Source organism: Pogona vitticeps, chromosome 2 (assembly GCF_051106095.1).
Source record: "Pogona vitticeps strain Pit_001003342236 chromosome 2, PviZW2.1, whole genome shotgun sequence".
In the NCBI taxonomy this organism is placed as follows: domain Eukaryota; kingdom Metazoa; phylum Chordata; class Lepidosauria; order Squamata; family Agamidae; genus Pogona; species Pogona vitticeps.
Genome location: NC_135784.1, coordinates 76687946 through 76706296, shown reverse-complemented (window position 1 = coordinate 76706296; position 18351 = coordinate 76687946). Strand labels below are relative to the sequence as shown.

At 40.2% G+C, this 18351-nt stretch overlaps 1 protein-coding gene across 1 annotated transcript in view; it reads left to right on the top strand.

Annotated features, from left to right (window-relative positions):
* STAB1 (stabilin 1) overlaps nucleotides 1–18351 on the top strand; it is a 127619-nt gene that overhangs the window by 86945 nt on the left and 22323 nt on the right. The window contains exons 49-58 of the mRNA XM_072989761.2: nucleotides 2640–2777; nucleotides 4666–4725; nucleotides 5892–6068; nucleotides 8887–8973; nucleotides 9909–10055; nucleotides 10463–10522; nucleotides 12541–12778; nucleotides 14556–14705; nucleotides 15689–15793; nucleotides 17988–18095. Coding sequence (XP_072845862.2) covers nucleotides 2640–2777; nucleotides 4666–4725; nucleotides 5892–6068; nucleotides 8887–8973; nucleotides 9909–10055; nucleotides 10463–10522; nucleotides 12541–12778; nucleotides 14556–14705; nucleotides 15689–15793; nucleotides 17988–18095 — 1270 coding nt within the window. The remainder of the gene's footprint in view (nucleotides 1–2639; nucleotides 2778–4665; nucleotides 4726–5891; nucleotides 6069–8886; nucleotides 8974–9908; nucleotides 10056–10462; nucleotides 10523–12540; nucleotides 12779–14555; nucleotides 14706–15688; nucleotides 15794–17987; nucleotides 18096–18351) is intronic.

The following is an 18351-nucleotide window of genomic DNA, read 5'->3' as shown; positions in this document are numbered from 1 at the left end:
AGACATTTCTTCGTGTCTACCGTGACTGGTGTGTTATGTTCAAGGTGTCTATCCTTTTGGATCCGGAAATCCCACAAGATCTTGACTTCCTTATTTTCTGACACCTTCTCTACCTGATGTTCCCATGGGTTTTTGAAGGCCGCAAGTTATATTTTTTGCATAATGACCAGTGCATTAACTTTGCCACTCCATCATATCTAATTTTGTAATCTGTGCAATCTGGTTTGGAGTGCCTGTTCTTGTGCAGCAAAAACCAAGCCTTCAGTTTCTTTCTTAAGGGTTCCCAGGTTTACCCATGTTGAATTATGATCATGCTTTCCATCAATATTTCTCAGGTGTTGTCAATGTAGTGGTTTATTTTCCCAACTGTTTAATTTATTTTCAAATTGTTGTTTCTTATATTGAACCTTTGTTTCTGTTGTTTTCAAAATATTCTCCATTTTCACTGCTTTCAGTAATTTTTCTGTTTCTACTGATATAATCATTTAAGCTTCTTTTTTTCTTCCTCTACTACCTGCTGTATTTGCAGTAATCAACAGCCTCCAATTTTTTGTGCTAAATATAATCTGTCCATGTCACTTTTTGCATGTAGTGTGTGATGCATATTCATTAGCTTCCGTGTTTTTCGATCCAGTTCTTCAAATTCATTTTGAGTCCAATCTATTATTCCAGCTGGCTATGTAATTACTGGAACAGTAAATATGTTTATGGCTTTAATTGTATTTCACCCATTTAATTTTGATATTAAGATTTTCTGCAGTCTTTTGATATACAGTGTTCCTGTTCTGTTAGTTCTTTAACTTTTGTGTGCACAATGTTTTCTGATTCTAGTATTCCAAGGTATTTATAATCTTCATCACTTGAGAGAGATTTTATAATACTGTATTGCCATTTTTAACATTTCCATCTAGTTTTTGGAACTTTGCACGGTTTATAGACAGAGCTGCACACAATTTCATTTGAATATCTTCACTAAATATTTGCACTCTGTTCAGCAGTGATTCTATCTCTGTGGAACTTTTTGCATATAGAGTGGTGCCTCGCTTAGCGATTGCTTCATTTAACGATGAAATCGCTTAGCGATGACTTTTTCGGAGCAATCTTGCGCTCCGTTTAACGATGGTTCCTATTGGCAATTTTCGCATAGTGATGTTTGGGAGCATGCTTCGCATAGCAATGACAGTTTGGGTCCCCCTGTTTCGCTTAACGATGGTTTTGACAGCCTCATGTTGGCTGTTTTTTAAATGTTTAAAAATGTTTTGAAATGTTTAGAATGCTTGAAATCATAAGTGCACTTAATAAACCCTTGGTTAAACTAATTTGACTTTGTTCCGACTCTTTTTAAATTTGTTGTAATTCCCCCCCCCCATTGAGATGCATTGAATAGGTTTCAATGCATTTCTATGGAAAACCGTGTTTCGCTTAGCGTTGAAATCACTTAACAGCGACTTTTTGGGAACCAATTATCATCGTTAAGCAAGGCACCACTGTAGTTTTTGGTCATCCGTGTATAAGAGGTGATTGATTTTTTTCCAGCTTGTTGTGAAATATGGTAGCCCAATCCAGTTTTATTTAAAATTTATTTATTTATTTATTTATTTATTTATTTATTTATTTATTTATTTATTTATTTATTTATTTATTTATTTATTTATATCCCGCCTATCTGGTCATTATTACTCAAAATGATTGACTCAAAATGATTGATATGGGGATTAGGGAGATGTTAAACAGCAGTGGTGACAAAGAATTCCCTTGAAGTATTCCTCTTTTGATGTGAACTTCCCCAATTTCTTCACCAAGGACTATTAAGATGGTTTTCCATTTTTCCATGTTTTTCTTGAGGAACTTCCAAATGCTTTTACTAATCCCATAGATTTCATGTGAAGAAAGCAGAACAACCAGGCTATTCAAAACAGCAACTGGGGTGTAACGTGTAATCTTGGAAGCACAAATGTATTAGGGATGCTGCCATTTTTCATAAAAGGTTTTGTCTGTATCCAGCCCAAAAACAAATCCACAATGTACTACTTTGTTATCATCATCGTCATTGTCGTCGTCATCTTAGAACTGCAAATATGGCAGTGACCCTATTTCTTTTCTTCTGTTACAACTGAATGGTTGATTTATTTCCCCAGGATTGATTACTCAAGAAAAATGCTCTTTGCACATAATGGCTGAAATCCTGTTACACCACATAAGGCTGATGATGTCATCAACTCTGGGGATGTTTCAGAAATATAATCTTCCCTCCCCTGCTCACTCCAAGAGCCTTGAGGCTTCCCATTTCACCACGAGGAAGCCATTGGTGGCCAAGGACCGGGGGAATTTTTAATTTCCAGAAATTGTTGCCAGCTGCCAAAGTATTCCAGCAGCAGTGATTTTCAGAAAATTAAGACTCCCCTCTTGTCCCACAACCCTCAGCGGCTTTCCCACACCAAAAGGGATTACACAAGAGTTTTGGGAGTCCTACTGGGGATCATAAGTGTTTTATTTCCAACAACAAAAAAACCCCACAACTGATGACATTGTCAGTCTTACATAGCATAGCATACAGAACAGGATTTCAGCTGATATGTATCAACTTGCTTCTTGAAAGGTGTATCTCATTGGGAATGTATATGTTCGTTCTTTCTCAGAACAGTGTGTATTTAAATGATGAGGCAAAGATAATTGAAAGTGACATTATTGGAACAAATGGCGTCCTACATTTCATTGATAAGATCTTAACCCCATATGATTTGAAAAATCACAGCATTGCACCCAGCTTATCAAAGGTATGTATTTTTTTAAGGCAGAGAGTTAAATGGCTAGTTAATACTGTACTTATATTCAGCTATCAATAGCTAGTTATTTGGCCTGGCTAATAAACAAGTACTTGATTTTAGAATCCACCTCCTTTTGATCACGTGCACCTGAGCTGCATGAGTGTCTTTGTGAAGCACAGAAGGGTGTAGTAGACACAGAACCACTGTCTTGTCAGGCCTTTTGTCCTTGATGTGCAAAATCCATAAGTGGAGGTGGAGTGGGCAGTCAGTCATGGCTGCAATTTTTATACACACTTTTATGAGATTAAATCCCATGGAACTCCTTGAGACTTGCTTCTGAGTAGATTTGCACCAAATTGCACTGCTACACTCCTTGGCATACCTGCAACAGTTACAAGGTGTCTTGTTCCTCATGTGTGCAAGATTTAGCTTTTCTTTCCCTAGTTAATCCTTCCTATAGTCAGAGCCTGAAAATGATCCTTTTCTGGAATACAACTCCCAAAATCCCTAGCCACACTGGCTGTGGCCATGCTGCTGGGGATTCTGGCATATGCAGTCCAAAGAAGTACAGTTTCCAGGTTCTGACTATAGTACCGTCCATGTGATGAGTTTTGCAGTATTTAGTCTTGGGCTGCCCTAGTGCAATCACTTAGGAGGGTTAGCCGCACATTTCTAGTTCTACAGCGTGTGGTCGTCACATAGGGCTGTAGTAAGAGGGCAACCCCCAGGTGGCCCCTTGTTTTAGGAGCTGACTTGCCCCATTCCCTGCTGATGGGCTTTGATTTTCACCTTATTACCCCAGTCTGAGTGAGAGGGGACTGAGCAACAGTGAACAGCTGAGAGGAAGGTAGGAATGTATGGGCCTTCTTCTTGTAGCTTTCCAACTTCTGTTGGCTTTTCTAGATTTGTCTTTTAATTACCCACAGGTTTTTTTTAGAAATAACTGGCTTACTGGAGCTTGGCACCTTGCTTTATTTTACCATGTGCTTGGCCAACACAGAGAGTGCAGATCAGGGACAACCTGTGGAGCATGAAACAGACACATGCCCAGAGGTCCAGGGAGCACCTTCTGCTCCAATCCTAGACTCTTGATGCTGTGCCAGTCGCTCAGCACTCACAACCAGAGGGAGGCATGGTGGGGAGGGGTTGGATTAACCCCACTGGGTGAGGGAAAAGTTACATCTCTTTCTTTAGCTTCGCCCCCCTTCCCTGCAGGATTATGGACTGCCCTCTGAATGTTGCCTCTAGGAAGCTGATGGTGCAGATTTCTAATTAACATGAACAAATATTGAAAATTTGTTCATGTTAAGCCTTCAAGAATACAATGAACAAATATTGGTCAGAATATAGGTAGTTCCTAGCTGGGGGCTCTCACTGTGAAATTGTGGGGTGAGACAACCCGTCCACTTTTTGTGGAGAGAGGCACTTCTTTAGCTTTGTTTTTAGAGGAAAATCTCTTAACGAGTAGGAGAAATATCTGAATGTGATATTTTGCTGCCTAAAAAAAGAGGGGGGGAATGTGATCCTTCTGCCCATGCACTATAATGCCTTGTAATACCCAGCCAGAGCAAAAGTCCTGCTGGACTTAAAAGCTTGCACCTGTTTGTGAGATTTTAGTGGTATCGTCCAGCTTTGTTTTTATATTATGCTGGCTGTGTTTCTTATCAAGTAGGTAAAAGAAATTCACAATCATTGATAGAAGCAAAAATCATTGACGTGCTGACTTTTAGGGTGGATAATAATCAGCATTCTGGGTCATTTCTGTGCATTTTGTGATCATAATGCCATGGAAAAGGAATGGGTGTGGCAGGCATTTGATGATACATTTGGTTTTTCTCTCTCTTTTCTACTGCAACCCCAAAATCTTGCTTCGAATGGCATTTTTTTATATTCCCAGAAAACCATCACAGAGGTTGCAGAGGCTTATGGATACAAAACATACAGCAGGCTTCTACAGGTAAAAATAACTGCTTTTTAAAAGGAAGTCTCCTATGATGAAAATACAAAAAAAGCAAGTTTCCAGTTAAATTTAGAGCAGAAATTGATTTCTTTTGACTGTTCCTTTAATAGTATGCAGCCCATGATTCTACAAACATGTAAGCAGCACCTGATAGCAGGGAGTATTTGATGCTCAGCAGAGATTTTCTGTAAATAGTATCCTATAAACAAATACCTGTGTCACCCGCGCGAGCCAGGAGGTGAGGTTGAGGAGCCTAACGCCGAGGGAGGCCCGGAAGGAGAAGACAAGAAATCGGGCCTTCTCGGCGGTGGCTCCTCACCTCTGGAACAACTTACCTCCTGTGATCCGCAGGTCTCCCTTGCTGGGTGTCTTCAAGAAGCAATTGAAGACATGGTTGTTCCGGCAGGCCTTTCCATCATTCTCCTCTTGACCCCCCTTTTTTGTTTTTGTTTTTTGTTTTGTGTATTATATGATTTAATGTAGTGCCTCTTTTTTTTTTTAGAATTGTCTGTCTTTGTTGTTTTATATTATCTTTATGGTTGTTAGCCGCCTAGAGCGGTCCGTTTGGACCAGATAGGCGGGGTATAAATCAAATAAATAAATAAATAAATAAATAAATAAATAAATAGTATCCTATAAACAAATATATTTAAGATTGCTAAAATGAAGAAAAATGGGAAGGGCACAGCCAGGAATAGATTGTATGACACCTTGATGACTAATAAAAAAATTACAATAAAACTAAACAGCAACTGACACAAGAAATGTTGTTAGGCAAGAATAAATCGTCTCTGGTCTAACAAAAAAGCTTCTAAAAAGAACTTACAGTAGTGTGAATTGCTTTGTTTGCAAGGTCTTAGAAGTGCATGATAGAGCTCTGGCCACTAGGGGCTGGTAATGGATGGCTCAGATTGCAGTTGTAAACCTGTTTAAAATAGTTATGGAATAAGTTCCATTGAATAATACCATATGATTTGCTTCAGAATAAAATCACGAGAAGTGTGCTGCAAGTTTCTTATCTTTTAAACATAAAGGGCTTGCTCTACTGTCCTGGTTTCACAGAGCCAATTGTGCACCATTGATTTAAGGACTCCTGCTTCAGGACAGCATGCAGTTATGGCTATGTCTATTAATGTACATTTTTTTCCTGTGGTTCTTTGTAGGAGACAGGGCTCCTTAGTCTTGTTAACAATAGCGTTCATCAGCCTTTCACCATGTTGTGGCCTACGGATGCGGCATTTAACTCCCTTCCTACGAAAATGCAACAATGGCTGTATCATAAAGAACACCGGAACAAGCTATCTGCTTATCTCAAAGGACACATGATCAGAGACTTGCGGGTAAACAGATTACCAAAGAAACATTAGTTCCTTGAATGCCTTTCTAAAATGGCCTTGCTGTGGTCTGTCTTATAAGGAGCCTTCCTTTCTGATATAAATCTTGCAGTGCATGAAATTATACTGATGTGAATAGTTATTCTAACCCAGCCTATAGAAGATATATTTGGTTTTTTTTTTTAATTTTATTTTATTTTATTTAGGAACAGGGATAGAGGGTACAAAAAGAAAGAGGGGATAGGAAAGGAAAAATGGTTTTGGGGGATAGGAGAGCATAAAGTATAACATCATCCAATCAATTCATATTACTAATACATATCAACTTTTTGCTTTTTCACAGTTTGATTACCCTCCTGCTTTTATCTTATCATTTAATTTTAATTTTATTCTATGTTATTCCAACATTGTCTGGTAGCTGCTGCCATTTATACAATACATCCCATCGTTCAGTTTCTTTTTGAATTGAACAGTCTTTCAGCCCATCTGACAGAATATCCATTTTTTTCACTTCCCATATTTTCACCATAAAATTATCTGGTTTCAGTATCTCTGCCTCCTTAAGATTTTTGTCATAATGCTTTTTAATTTTGGAAGCTGCATGGGTCACTGGATAACTCTCTACTGCATTCATATTACCTGGTGTCATGTCTAATACAGACGATTCTAAAGTCTGTACAACTTCATTTAAGTTTTGTTTGGCATCTACTGTCCCCTCTTTCGTCCCTTTCATCAAATTTTCTATTTTGCTAAGACCTGCATTCACTTGCTGGAACCCTGTTAATATTAGCCTTTGTATATTAATCTGCCATTCCTTTTCTATTTCTTGCACCACTATTCCAGAACTTTGGGATTGAACAGACCAAGTCTCCATTTGTTCTTTTGAATTTTTGGGGTCCATCTCAGGCTTTGGGGTTTGTATAAATACCACAATAATCACCCCCTAGAAATCCTTCCACAGTTTCCACAATTTTATCAACAATTCAAACCCCTCATCATAAACCTCCCCTTAGATCTCCCTCCAATCTTTGTCCAAATATTGTAGTATAAAAATCAACTTTTAGCCCAGCAAATACAATATCAATTAGAACCGTGATGCAGTTATTTCTTCTTCTCCTGAGTTCAGCAAGCTTCTATTATTAGACTCACACGCGGTCACAAACAAAACAACAGTCACAGAGTCTCAAACTGTCCAGTAGATTGTCCTTGGAGCTCGTCTTGTGATCTTCATTAACCCCTTAATGCTCCTTAGTCCAGTTGGCCACGTCAGCTCCTTCTCCCGAAAACCACCAGATTCTATTATTTATAGTTCACAAAGTCCAGAGAAGGCAAAGAGTAACGTATCCCAACCACACTGCATCCACCGAAGTCTCTTAAATCCAGTCAGACGGTGTTGCTATCTGGGATTCTTCTCCAGAAACATAAGATTTATTTTTCCATCTCAGACTCTCGGCTTTAGAATCAGCCTGGTGTTTTAATAGTTCACTTGGAGAAGCTTAGTTTCGCTTTTGAGTCAGACTGATAAGATAAACCCGCCGCTGCATTTATTCTTTCAGCCAAATATTTTCATTCTTATTTCAGCTTAATGAGGCTGTTTCATAAATCAGAGGCTTCGGCTTACTTACTTGTTATATATTTTTAGTTTATATTGATTGCTCTCCTCTCCCCCGGTAAAGGGTTCCTCGCGGCTCAGTGCCAAAAAATGGCGCCCGCTCCAGTCCGTGCACGGTGATTTCTTCAGAAGAAAAAAGTCCGGGTCTGCCTCCCTTTCTTCTCCTTCTGCTGCTCACCATCTGCTTCAGAGAGACTTCTTCTAGACTCTCCTTTGATCCCCATTTCAAAAGGGGGATCCCGGGCCGGAGGGTTCCAGCTTTTTCCAGAGAGCTCCTCTCTGGAGTTGCTGGCAGCACCGCAACAAAGCCCCGCCTCCAGAAGATGTATTTGGTTGAGGGTATCAGTTAATCAAATGTAAATTTAGTTGATTAATTGATGTAATCAAATAAGAGGGGCTGCATGCTGAAACAAGACTTGGGCTTCTGGGCAGGTAGCTGGTTGAGCCTAACATATGGTACAGTTGTTACTATAATTAAACAACTGTAAAAGAGAAGATCAGAATAGTTGGTGAGCAGAAACATTAATTATGCTGTTTCCTTCTAATAAGGAATGACAACTTGCAACTAAATAAACAGAAACTATCCCACACTTTTTTTCTTATCTAAAAGGCAACTACAGTAAAGCTTGGACAATTTACTGTTGTTATTCAATTAGTAAAAAGAAGATCAATAAAAGATCTGTAATTGTTTGATGGCCAAATTGGTCAATGTTTTCAAAGAATGGGAAACTAGAACCAATCTGTTCACCTTTTTTATTTTTAATGAATCAAAGCAAGGTTTGGCCTGTGTTCCTCGTGTTGTTTCTTGAGAATCTTAAGAGATCTGTTTGAAATTTGTGGTGTAAGGGGACCTATGGATGTGTCTTAAGCCTGAGTGGATATATTTGCATATAAAATGAGATGGGCAAATCTCATTTTGGGGGAGATGGGAGTGGAAGGAAACTGTCCTTCCTTTGACCTCCCTTCAGCATTTTTTTACACCTGGCTGACACACTTCCAAAATCAGAGCTGCTATGGGGAGAAACTGTAACAGACAGAGAAAGTGAAGGAAAGGTTTCACTTCCATGTAATAGACACCCCATTTTGTGTAAAAATTAAACCCTCCAGTGAAGCTCATGCCATCTGCGGAGAGAACCACAAGAAACACACAAGCTTGTTTGGTCTTGAATCTTTTACCTCGTCTCAACACTGCTCACTTCTGTTTGATTCTAGGTGTCAGCTTCTAAACTAACCGAGTCGGCTCCCGTACGGACACTGCATGGTTCAACCATCTCATTTAGCTGCAGCAAAACAAATGTTGTAAGTAAGCATTTCTCTTAACCAGGTTAAAGAAAATAAGATGTCAGAATATTTATAGTTTAGATTTCCCAAGAGGAGAGGCTGTGGGACAGGTGTGACCTAAGGGGCATGGACAGGGAGGTAGTTGAAAGAAGGGTGAAGAGGAGGCATAGAGTGAGAAAGGAGAACTCACCATGAGTTAAGCAGAAGAGGGGAAGATAATGACGGAGGTAAGGAACTTCAGCAGGATGAAGGAAGAAGGCAAGAAAGAAAGAAGGGTGGTTTGAAGATAGTGACCATACCTCTCAGCACCTCAGGATGGGCTGTACGCTATGATGCAGACAGAAAGAGAAATACTAGGAAACCTGGGGTGTCACTACACATTTTATTAAAAAGTCTATTTTTTGAGCTCTCATGCATTTGATGGGATGCGATCATAGGCCTTAGGTCAATTGACAAATCCATAGAGTCTGTTTCTGAGATAAGGTGCTGTACTTTATAGCCATCTGTTTTAATTTATCCTACTGGTTATTTTATCTGTTGAATGTTTGTATTATTTTATTCTTATTGTGTCGTAATATTGTGTTGTTTGTCTTGTTGTTGTTAGCTGCCCAGAGTGGCCTGGCTGCCAGATGCTGCCGGGTATAAATCTTATAAATAAATAATAAATATATATACACAATAAAACAATAAAGACTGCATATAATGTCTGTGTGTTGTTTATATTGTTTTAAATTTTGTATGTTTTACCTATAAACTGCCTAACACACACACACACACATTTAGGAAAAGGCATTCCTAAAGTAATAGTAATTGTAAGCAATATGATGATGGTGGTGAGAAGGAGGAGCCGGCAAGCCTAAGACATGGATTGGTCGGGCTGAATTTCACATAGCGGATTGACTTAAGCAGGCTATTCTTTCTTTCCTGCCTTCTTCTGTCTTGTTGCCTTGCAGGGGGACATTCTGGTGGACAACGGCAATGCAAGGATTGTACAGAGATATATGGAGTTTAACGTGGGTATTGCTTATGGTGTTGATCAGTTGCTGGAGCCTCCAGACTTGGGATCACGTTGTGATGAGTTTCATACTACTGAGGTTTCGGTGAGTGCTTGAGAATGTCATTGATTGCCCAGACTCATTGAAAAGATCCATAAAAATAGAATAAGCCATGTCTTTTGTTTGGAATTCAGGGGTAATGAAGCTTTCATAAACAGTGACGTTAGCGAAGTTTAGAAGAAGTTATGACTTCTAAGAAACTGTTGGCTTCGTAATATGCCAATGCAAAAAAAGAAACAGAAAGCAAAACAAAACCCAAAAAACACTTGTAGAAGAGACAGTTAAAATAATCCGTAAAGAAATCAGTGAACAGAACAATTTACAAGTTTTTGTACTATATTGTAGTGTGAAGAATAGCTATGGTCTTTATAGCAAAGGCAATTCCTACTTACTGGAATTAAAAAGGCAGCTGTCATTTATATCCTGTGTATACCTTTTCTCTTTATTCCCAGAATACTGTATGTGGCATTTGTGGTTTTGAGCGTCCTTGTCCTCCAGGGTCCCAAGAATTGGTAAGCTTGACATGTTTTTTTATTTAAAATATTAATTTCTCTAGGTATGTGGATTGAGAGTTGACAAGATGGGAGAAATAATAAGAGGGTTTTCTTGAACTATGTTATAATAAACCACTGCAAGTTAATGTGTGTTTCTGATCACTTTTGAAAGTATACAGTATCTATATGTGTTAATATCTGACACATCCTGTTTTGGATGTTTAAAATCAGAGAACCAGGGAAGTTACTCTTCACTCTTCCCAGGGGGAAATTAACAATAAACCACAGAGGTTGAAAGAAAAAACATTGGACAAATAGAAACAGATTACTGTATTTTTCTGTTTATAAGATGCCCAGATGTATAAGATGACTCCCACTTTTGTAACCCCAAATTAGAAAATTTCATCGCTTCTTTCCCCACCACTTCCTAAGCCTGGGGCTTATCAAAAGGAGGGGGAGAGCAGGGATCAAAGAGCTGCAGGATCACTTAGGCTGGGGTTTAGGAAGTGGTGGGGAAGCAGCGGTCAAAGTGATCCTGCAGCCCTTTGATCCCTTTCCTTCTCCACTTGTTTTTGTTCTCTCCTCAACTTACTTCTGTGTATAAGACAACCCTCAATTTTTGGTCTAAAGATTTTAGACAAAAGTATTGTCTTATATGTGGAAAAATACGGTAATGTGTTAAGTTGGTACAGATTGGTGTGGTCACTGTAGAGACAGATTACAGTGGTGCCTCGCATTACGATGTTAATTCGTTCCAGCGAAATCGCTGTAGAACGAAAACATCGTAAAGCGATTTTTAAAAGCCCATAGAAACACATTAAAACGCGATTAATGCGTTCCTATGGGCTTGAAACTCACCATCCAGCGAAGATCCTCCATAGCGCGGCCATTTTCGCTGCCCGTGCGGCGAGGAATCCCTCCCAGAAAACAGCGGGCGGCCATTTTTTTTACCTGGTGGCCATTTTGAAACCGCCGATCAGCTGTGCGAAAATCTTTGTTTTGCGATAATTGGTTAGCACAGAAAAAACCCATAGGAAACATTGTTTTGTGATCACTTTTGCGATCGCAAAAACTTCTTTGTTATGCGATTTCTTCGTTAAACGAAGCGCTCGTCTTGTGAGGCACCACTGTATATCATGCCTGTTTGGTCCATTCTATAGCAAAGGTAGATTTCAACATCTATACCCGTCCCAAGCTAGTTTTTCAAACCGTCTCCCAGAACCTTCCCCTGAAGGAATTCCTTCCTTTTTCAAAGATGTGGAAAATGTGCATTGCAGCTTTCCAAACACCCTGCCAGCTTATTTTAAGTTTAGGCTATTTTATGCTCATTCCAATTTGTGTTGACTTAATTTAGAGGTCAAATGTTGTTCACGGCCTTTGTCCAAAACTGTATTTCTGTACCTTGACTGATCAAGGAAGTCTTCATTTGGAGTAATTACTTTCTGGAAAGAAGCCAGGAAGGTCTTTCTTCTGAATGAAGATTTTTTTTCATGCACTTAAGGCAATTAAGGGGCAGTTTTAAACAAAAATCAAAGCTGTGAGCAATGCCCCGGCACTGAATATGTGGAAAGAAATTGAAATAAAAATAAAATAACTGCAGAGAACTTGCAAGAATGGTTTGGAAGCTGTTCTCTCATTTTCAGTGGTTGTTGTGAGGTATGGGGTGGGGATAGCCACCAGTCTGTCAACCAGATTGGAATGTAGTCCAGGCAAGGTTTTCCACCCTGATCTACAGAGTGAGAGGGAAAAGAGAGAGGAAGATGGGGATAAGGGAGTTCTCTACTGAGATCTACCAAGGCAAGACTGAGAGACTGGCTATGGAAGAAGCTGGCAGCCAGTGTTGCTCCATGTAATGAGTATAAGAGGCAAGCCAGAGAGGACTAGGGAATGCCTGAGCCAGGGACCGGCTGTTCCCCACTAGTTGTAATAGCTCTCCTGTTCTCAACATTTTCTGCATGCCAGATGGGCAGCACCGCCCTAAAGAACAGATTCTAAAGAGAGAAAGAAACATTAACCCCTGTCATTGCTTTTTCTAGGGGGACGTCCAGAGTTGTTTGTATCAGAGAGGTCCGTACATAAGCCGTCCATTGAATGGACATACTAGCAGGAGGCCTTATTGGTTTCGGGAGGCACAATGGAGGCCTGTACAAAGATATGAGGGGATCAGATGGTCTCCTCTTGGAAGCAGTTTGATAAAGGGATGCAAGAGAACCTGCTTTGCCACCAGGTGGATTCCACAGTGCTGTGCAAATCACTATGGAAGAGATTGCCAGGGTAAGGGATCATTCTCAGGCCTCTAGGCACGAAAATGAAGTTTAAGGTTTCCTTTCTTGATTTACTTATGGTGTCTGGAGTGATCGTATCTAATAAGTACTGTATAGCAGCAGTCCCCAACCTTTTTAACCCCGCAGACCGGTTGGGGAAGGCGGGGCACCCCCCCCCCCCACTTATGCACATGCTATAGGGTCTCCATGGCCCAGTCTGGCTCAGGCCACAGACCAGCACTGGGCCACTGATCGGGGGTTGGGGACCTCTGCTGTATAGCACACGAGGAGTCATGTATCTTCTTTTTTTCTCTTTTATTGGGAAAATGTAGCACTTTGATGAACTCTTTCTGGATACTTATGTTTAAAGAATTGGTTTCCACTGTTACTAACAAGACTTCGTTCTGATACTCTCCTTGTTTGTGTGGTATACTAACTTCAATCTTAGACAAATCTTTGAAAAAATCAGAAACATTTCCTTATTTTTACAACCCTACTAGTACATTCTTGTAACTTCAATGGTGTTTTCTCTGTCTCTTTTTTTCAAGCAATGATCGTCCATTTATGTTAGGCAGGAGGACATTCCAGTCAGCAGTAGTGTGCCTGGGGACCTTTTTACAACCACACCAAAATTTCTGCTGAATTTTTCCAGTTGCCACAAGGCCATGCATAAATATTGGATTACCCTAAGTAAACATGGCAGAAGATTTGTACTGAATTTAAATGTAAAGCAGCAAAGTTTATTTACAAAAGTCTCTTCACTTTCTGCACTCCACAATCCTAAGATCATTCGTTCACACTTATGGCCCAAAGAATTTAGTGAGACTGGTTCCCCAGTCCTTTGTGAGTTACTGGCAGAAACAACATGACTTTATTCCCATGTAGGAAAGGTAGTGGGGAAGTAAAGCAGATTACTTGCCTGAGGCACTTAAAGCAAGACCCAGTTAATAAGTTGGGGAGCCAGTGACATCATGTGGTCACAGCCATGACATCATTTTATCTGTAGGGGACCAGCCAACTGGGTTTTGGGCCTGGTACCCCATCTGAAGCCCTTGTGAGCTTCAGATGGGGCTTGGCAAGGCAGGTGCTTATCACATATCCTTACCTTGTGAAACATTTTTGCAATTTACCTTGAAAAGCTGAATTCTTGCCACTGCTTGGAAAAGAAAAAAAAACTTAGCTATCTTAGGTTTTCCTGGCTTCATCTTGGTACAGTTGGGTGCATATTTGCTTTAGTGTCAGTTACATATAAAAGTCATATTAGACAATGTGCTTGTGGGCAAATGATGGCCCTGTATAGGGATAATACTTCTAAACACCTAAAGCAATTTCTCCATACTATGCAAAACTTCATGTTAACCTGTGCCCTTTTAACTGAATGCTGATAGTCTGAAGATAAATACAAAGATAAATTACAGAAGCAAAGAAACATGAACTCAGTCCCTCAGCCTGCAATGAACAGCTCAGTCCAGGGATCTCTGCATTTCTGTTTTGTAAAATATGAAAGGAAATGTAAGCCTTCAAGAATACATTGAAATGTAATCAATTATCCTCTTACAGAGCCCATTGAGTACATTTGTTTTTCTACTCCTCAACTATGGGGCTTCTACTCATAGTGATCATAATCATAATCTTCTTACAGATTTCATCCATTGCCTTTGTTCTTCCACTTCTCAGCAATAGGGCTCCTGTTAAAAACAATGAAAGTCATAGCCAGGTGACCTTCAAAGGTTAAAAAAAAACTATATGTTTATCCAGCTAATGTTCTATGATTTGCTTTTTTTCAGTGTGTCCTGGTGGGCTGGAGGCCCCGTGCAACCATCGTGGTACCTGCGATGACGGGCAGGGAGGCTCAGGACAGTGCAGCTGCAATGCGACCTTCATGGGGACAGCTTGTGAGCACTGCGCCCCAGGCCACTATGGGCCAGAGTGCAAAGGTACAGCTCTGCTTTCAGTGGTGAGCCTGCAGCTTGGGCCTCCCTGCAGCAGTCTGATTACTGGCAATTCGCGGTTCATTAAATTGTCATAATGAATGAGAGGCAGCCATGTGCAGTAGCTGAACACTTGGTCATTGGCTTCAGGTGGATATTGGCGCAGCTGAATAATTTATGACATTTCTTAGTTAAGATCGTTTTTAACATTTTACATCTTTTGAACCATTCAATGTATTTTAATCAGCTTTATAGTTGTTTTTTAATGTATAACTTAGTGTGTGTTAAAGCCACCTTGAGTCTTCTTATCAGGAGAAAGGCAGCCTATAATTCAGACAGACAGACAGACAGACAGACGGAGGGATGGAGGGATGGGATGGAGGGATGGGATGGAGGGATGGGATGGGATGGGATGGGAAGGGAAGGGAATGGAGGGATGGAGGGAGGGTAAACAGGCAGTTAGATAGATGGACGGACAGACGGACGGACAGACAGACAGACAGACAGACAGACAGACAGACAGACAGATAGATAGATAGATAGATAGATAGATAGATAGATAGATAGATAGATAGATAGATAGATAGATAGATAGATAGATAGATAGATAGATAGATAGATAGATAGATAGATAGGAGACAGCATTGTTTGCTATCTTATTTGAAGACAGTGCTAATGGCTTTCTCATCCCGTATACATATTAAGAAGCAATTTGCCTGGTTCCAGCCATCTCTATTTAGTTAGGGAATAGTTTCTGTGACTGGACATCTGCATGATACCATTTGTTACATTTGTAGAAACTGAATAATTAGCAGTTTAAAAGAATGAAAGACACATATATAAATATTGCCAATGCATAATTTTAGTCTGCATGGGTCACATCTGCCACCACATGGGGCACCTTCAATAGCCAATCATCAGCCATATACAGTCATCAGGACCATTGATCAAGCTCAAGACAATGATGGCTTCTTTTCTTCCCTTTGCAGAATGCAATTGCACAGAGAATGGGATATGCAACGAAGGGCTGCATGGGGACGGATTCTGCTTTTGTTTCGCAGGATGGATTGGAGAGCACTGTGAAATCCCACTAGGTAAAACTCACTGCTGCTCAATCCCAACGGAGCAATCCTAGCACTGTTTTGGTGGATACTGACCAGTATCCTGTTCACCACTTGTGCATGCACAGAGCTCTAACTGCAGAAGCTGTCATGGTGATATGTTAAGGTGCCGGCTACGCACAACTAGGCATATGACTGACACCTTGTCAGAGCTTTCATGCATGTAAATATTGAACAGGCTATTGGTGCATTGTGGGAAAAGGTCCTTTAGAGGCTGACTTCACAGATTGTTTAGCCTGCTGTTTGGAGTGCTGCAGGGACAGGCTGGTGCACTGTTAAAAAGGACTATTAACATATTTGCTTGAGTACACCTGTCCACCCCCAGAGCATTCCTATCTACACCTTACTGGCCTCTGTCAAGGGGCATCTACTTTTCTAATGTGGGTAGAACCACTCTGGTTTGGATCAGTTCCAGTGCTTGTGGTCGCTGGAATTGATCCAAAGCAAGCCTTCCTTTTTTCAGTTTGCCAATATCCTGAAGTGGCTTAATAAGCAAGCCACTTCAGGATATTGGCAAATTAATAACTTGCCCTGCTCAGTAAAGAGCAGAGGAGATGGGAGTGGGTGGGGAAAGACTGTATGTAGACTATAGCTTATGTGCTCCATCAGTTTAAAAAAATTAATTACATGGTGGTATCCCTAAAGAGTACCTCTAAGTACCTCTAAGTAAAAGGTACCTCTAAGTCTTCCTGTATGATATATTGGCATATTGGGAAGTGGGAATATGGGAGACAGACCTTTTAAATTCCAATCCAGCCTTTTCCCCATTCAGACAGGGAAAAGGATTTAGAGCACCAGATTAATAAAATGGTTTTTTCAATGTTAAGATAACAAACAGATACAGTTTCACAAATAATTATGTTAGTTCAGGAATGTGAGACTTGAGTGGCAACATCATGAAATCCTGGTACAAGAATAATTTGTACTAATATGTCTTAAGTTCTGGCATACTGAGAAGGTCTCCAAGTACCCTCCTTCATCCCTCTGTCTCTCCTCCCCTTATATCTCTGGTATTCCCCATATGGATTCTGTTTGCCCTCTTCTTTTTCACAAATACAAATACATGTTGTTGGGACTGCGGAAAACCTCCACAGTAGATGAGCCTGAAACAACCTGTGCTATTCAATAGGTGGTCAAATTGAACTGCTGGATAGCTCAGTGGTTTAGGTATCTGGTCGGGAGTTCAATTCCCCACCGTTCCTCCTTGGCAAGGACTGGTCTTGATGATCCATAGGGTCCGTTCCAGCTCTGCAGTTCTAAGATGACGATGACGATGATATTCAGCTTTTATACTTTAAAGGGGGAAAAGCCATGAGGATAGCAGGGAAAGAATGGCAGTAGGTGGGGAGGGAGACCTAACCCTTAACAACAAACACCTCCCATAAGCTTCTTTTTTTGCCCCAAGAGAGAAGCTGCAAATGGAGCTTCCAAGGAATGAAAATTTCGGGACTTTAAGCAGGGAAGGGCCAACTCTCCCCCAAGTTCATCAGAGCTTAGATTTTGAGGATCTTCCTTTCCCTTCCCCTTTAAAAATGAGTAAAGCCAATAATTTGTAGTTTGGCCTTGGGCAGCAAGCTCCCTATCCTGAGTGAGATATCCCACATCAAAACTCAGCACACTCTCTACTGGGTGGTGATGGTTCCATCACAAGAATCTTGACATATTAAAACTGTTCAAAAACAGATTAGGTTTTATGAAGCCCAACATACTAATGGCTGGATTTGGAAAAAGGAGGAGTGCATTTCCTTGAAATAAAATACTTTTTAAAAAAGACATGGAAGAATGCAGAAAAAGCTATGAATTCTGTTTTTGTGCAATCTGGTTAAGGCTGTCCCATCATTTCATTTGAAGCGTGGTGTGTGTGTGTGTGTGTGTGTACATACATGCATACATATATACATATATATATACATATATATATACATATATACATATATACATATACATACATACATATATACATATACATATATATACATACATACATACATACATACACACATATACATACATATACATATATACATCTGTGTGTGTGTGTGTGTGTGTGTGTGTCAGTGTCACTTGAATCCCTCCCCTCCTTTGGCTATTTGCTGTGATTAGGACTTTCCAAAGCATAATATAATGGGGTTACGTTGCTTGATTCTCCTGCTTTTGTTCTGTCTAGCTGCAGCGCCCCAGTGTTCCCCAGCTTGCCATCCTAATGCTGTCTGCCGATCCAACAATACCTGTGAATGCAACCTACATTATGAGGGGGATGGATTGATGTGCACAGGTATGAGTAGAATAGTGACAATGAATGCAATATTTTAAAGGATTTGTGAGGATCCTTGCCATGCTGAGGCATTTTGAAGACATTCAATGTTAAGATAGTACTAGTAACAACAACAGATAGACTAATGTAATTTGGAATTTTACACTTTGTACTTGCTTGGTTTAATTGGTTTTGTGGCTTGGTTTCATTGGGCTAAACCCAGTTGTTAAGTGCCAACTAAGGTTAGGTCGACACAATCAGTGGGAATACCTACATG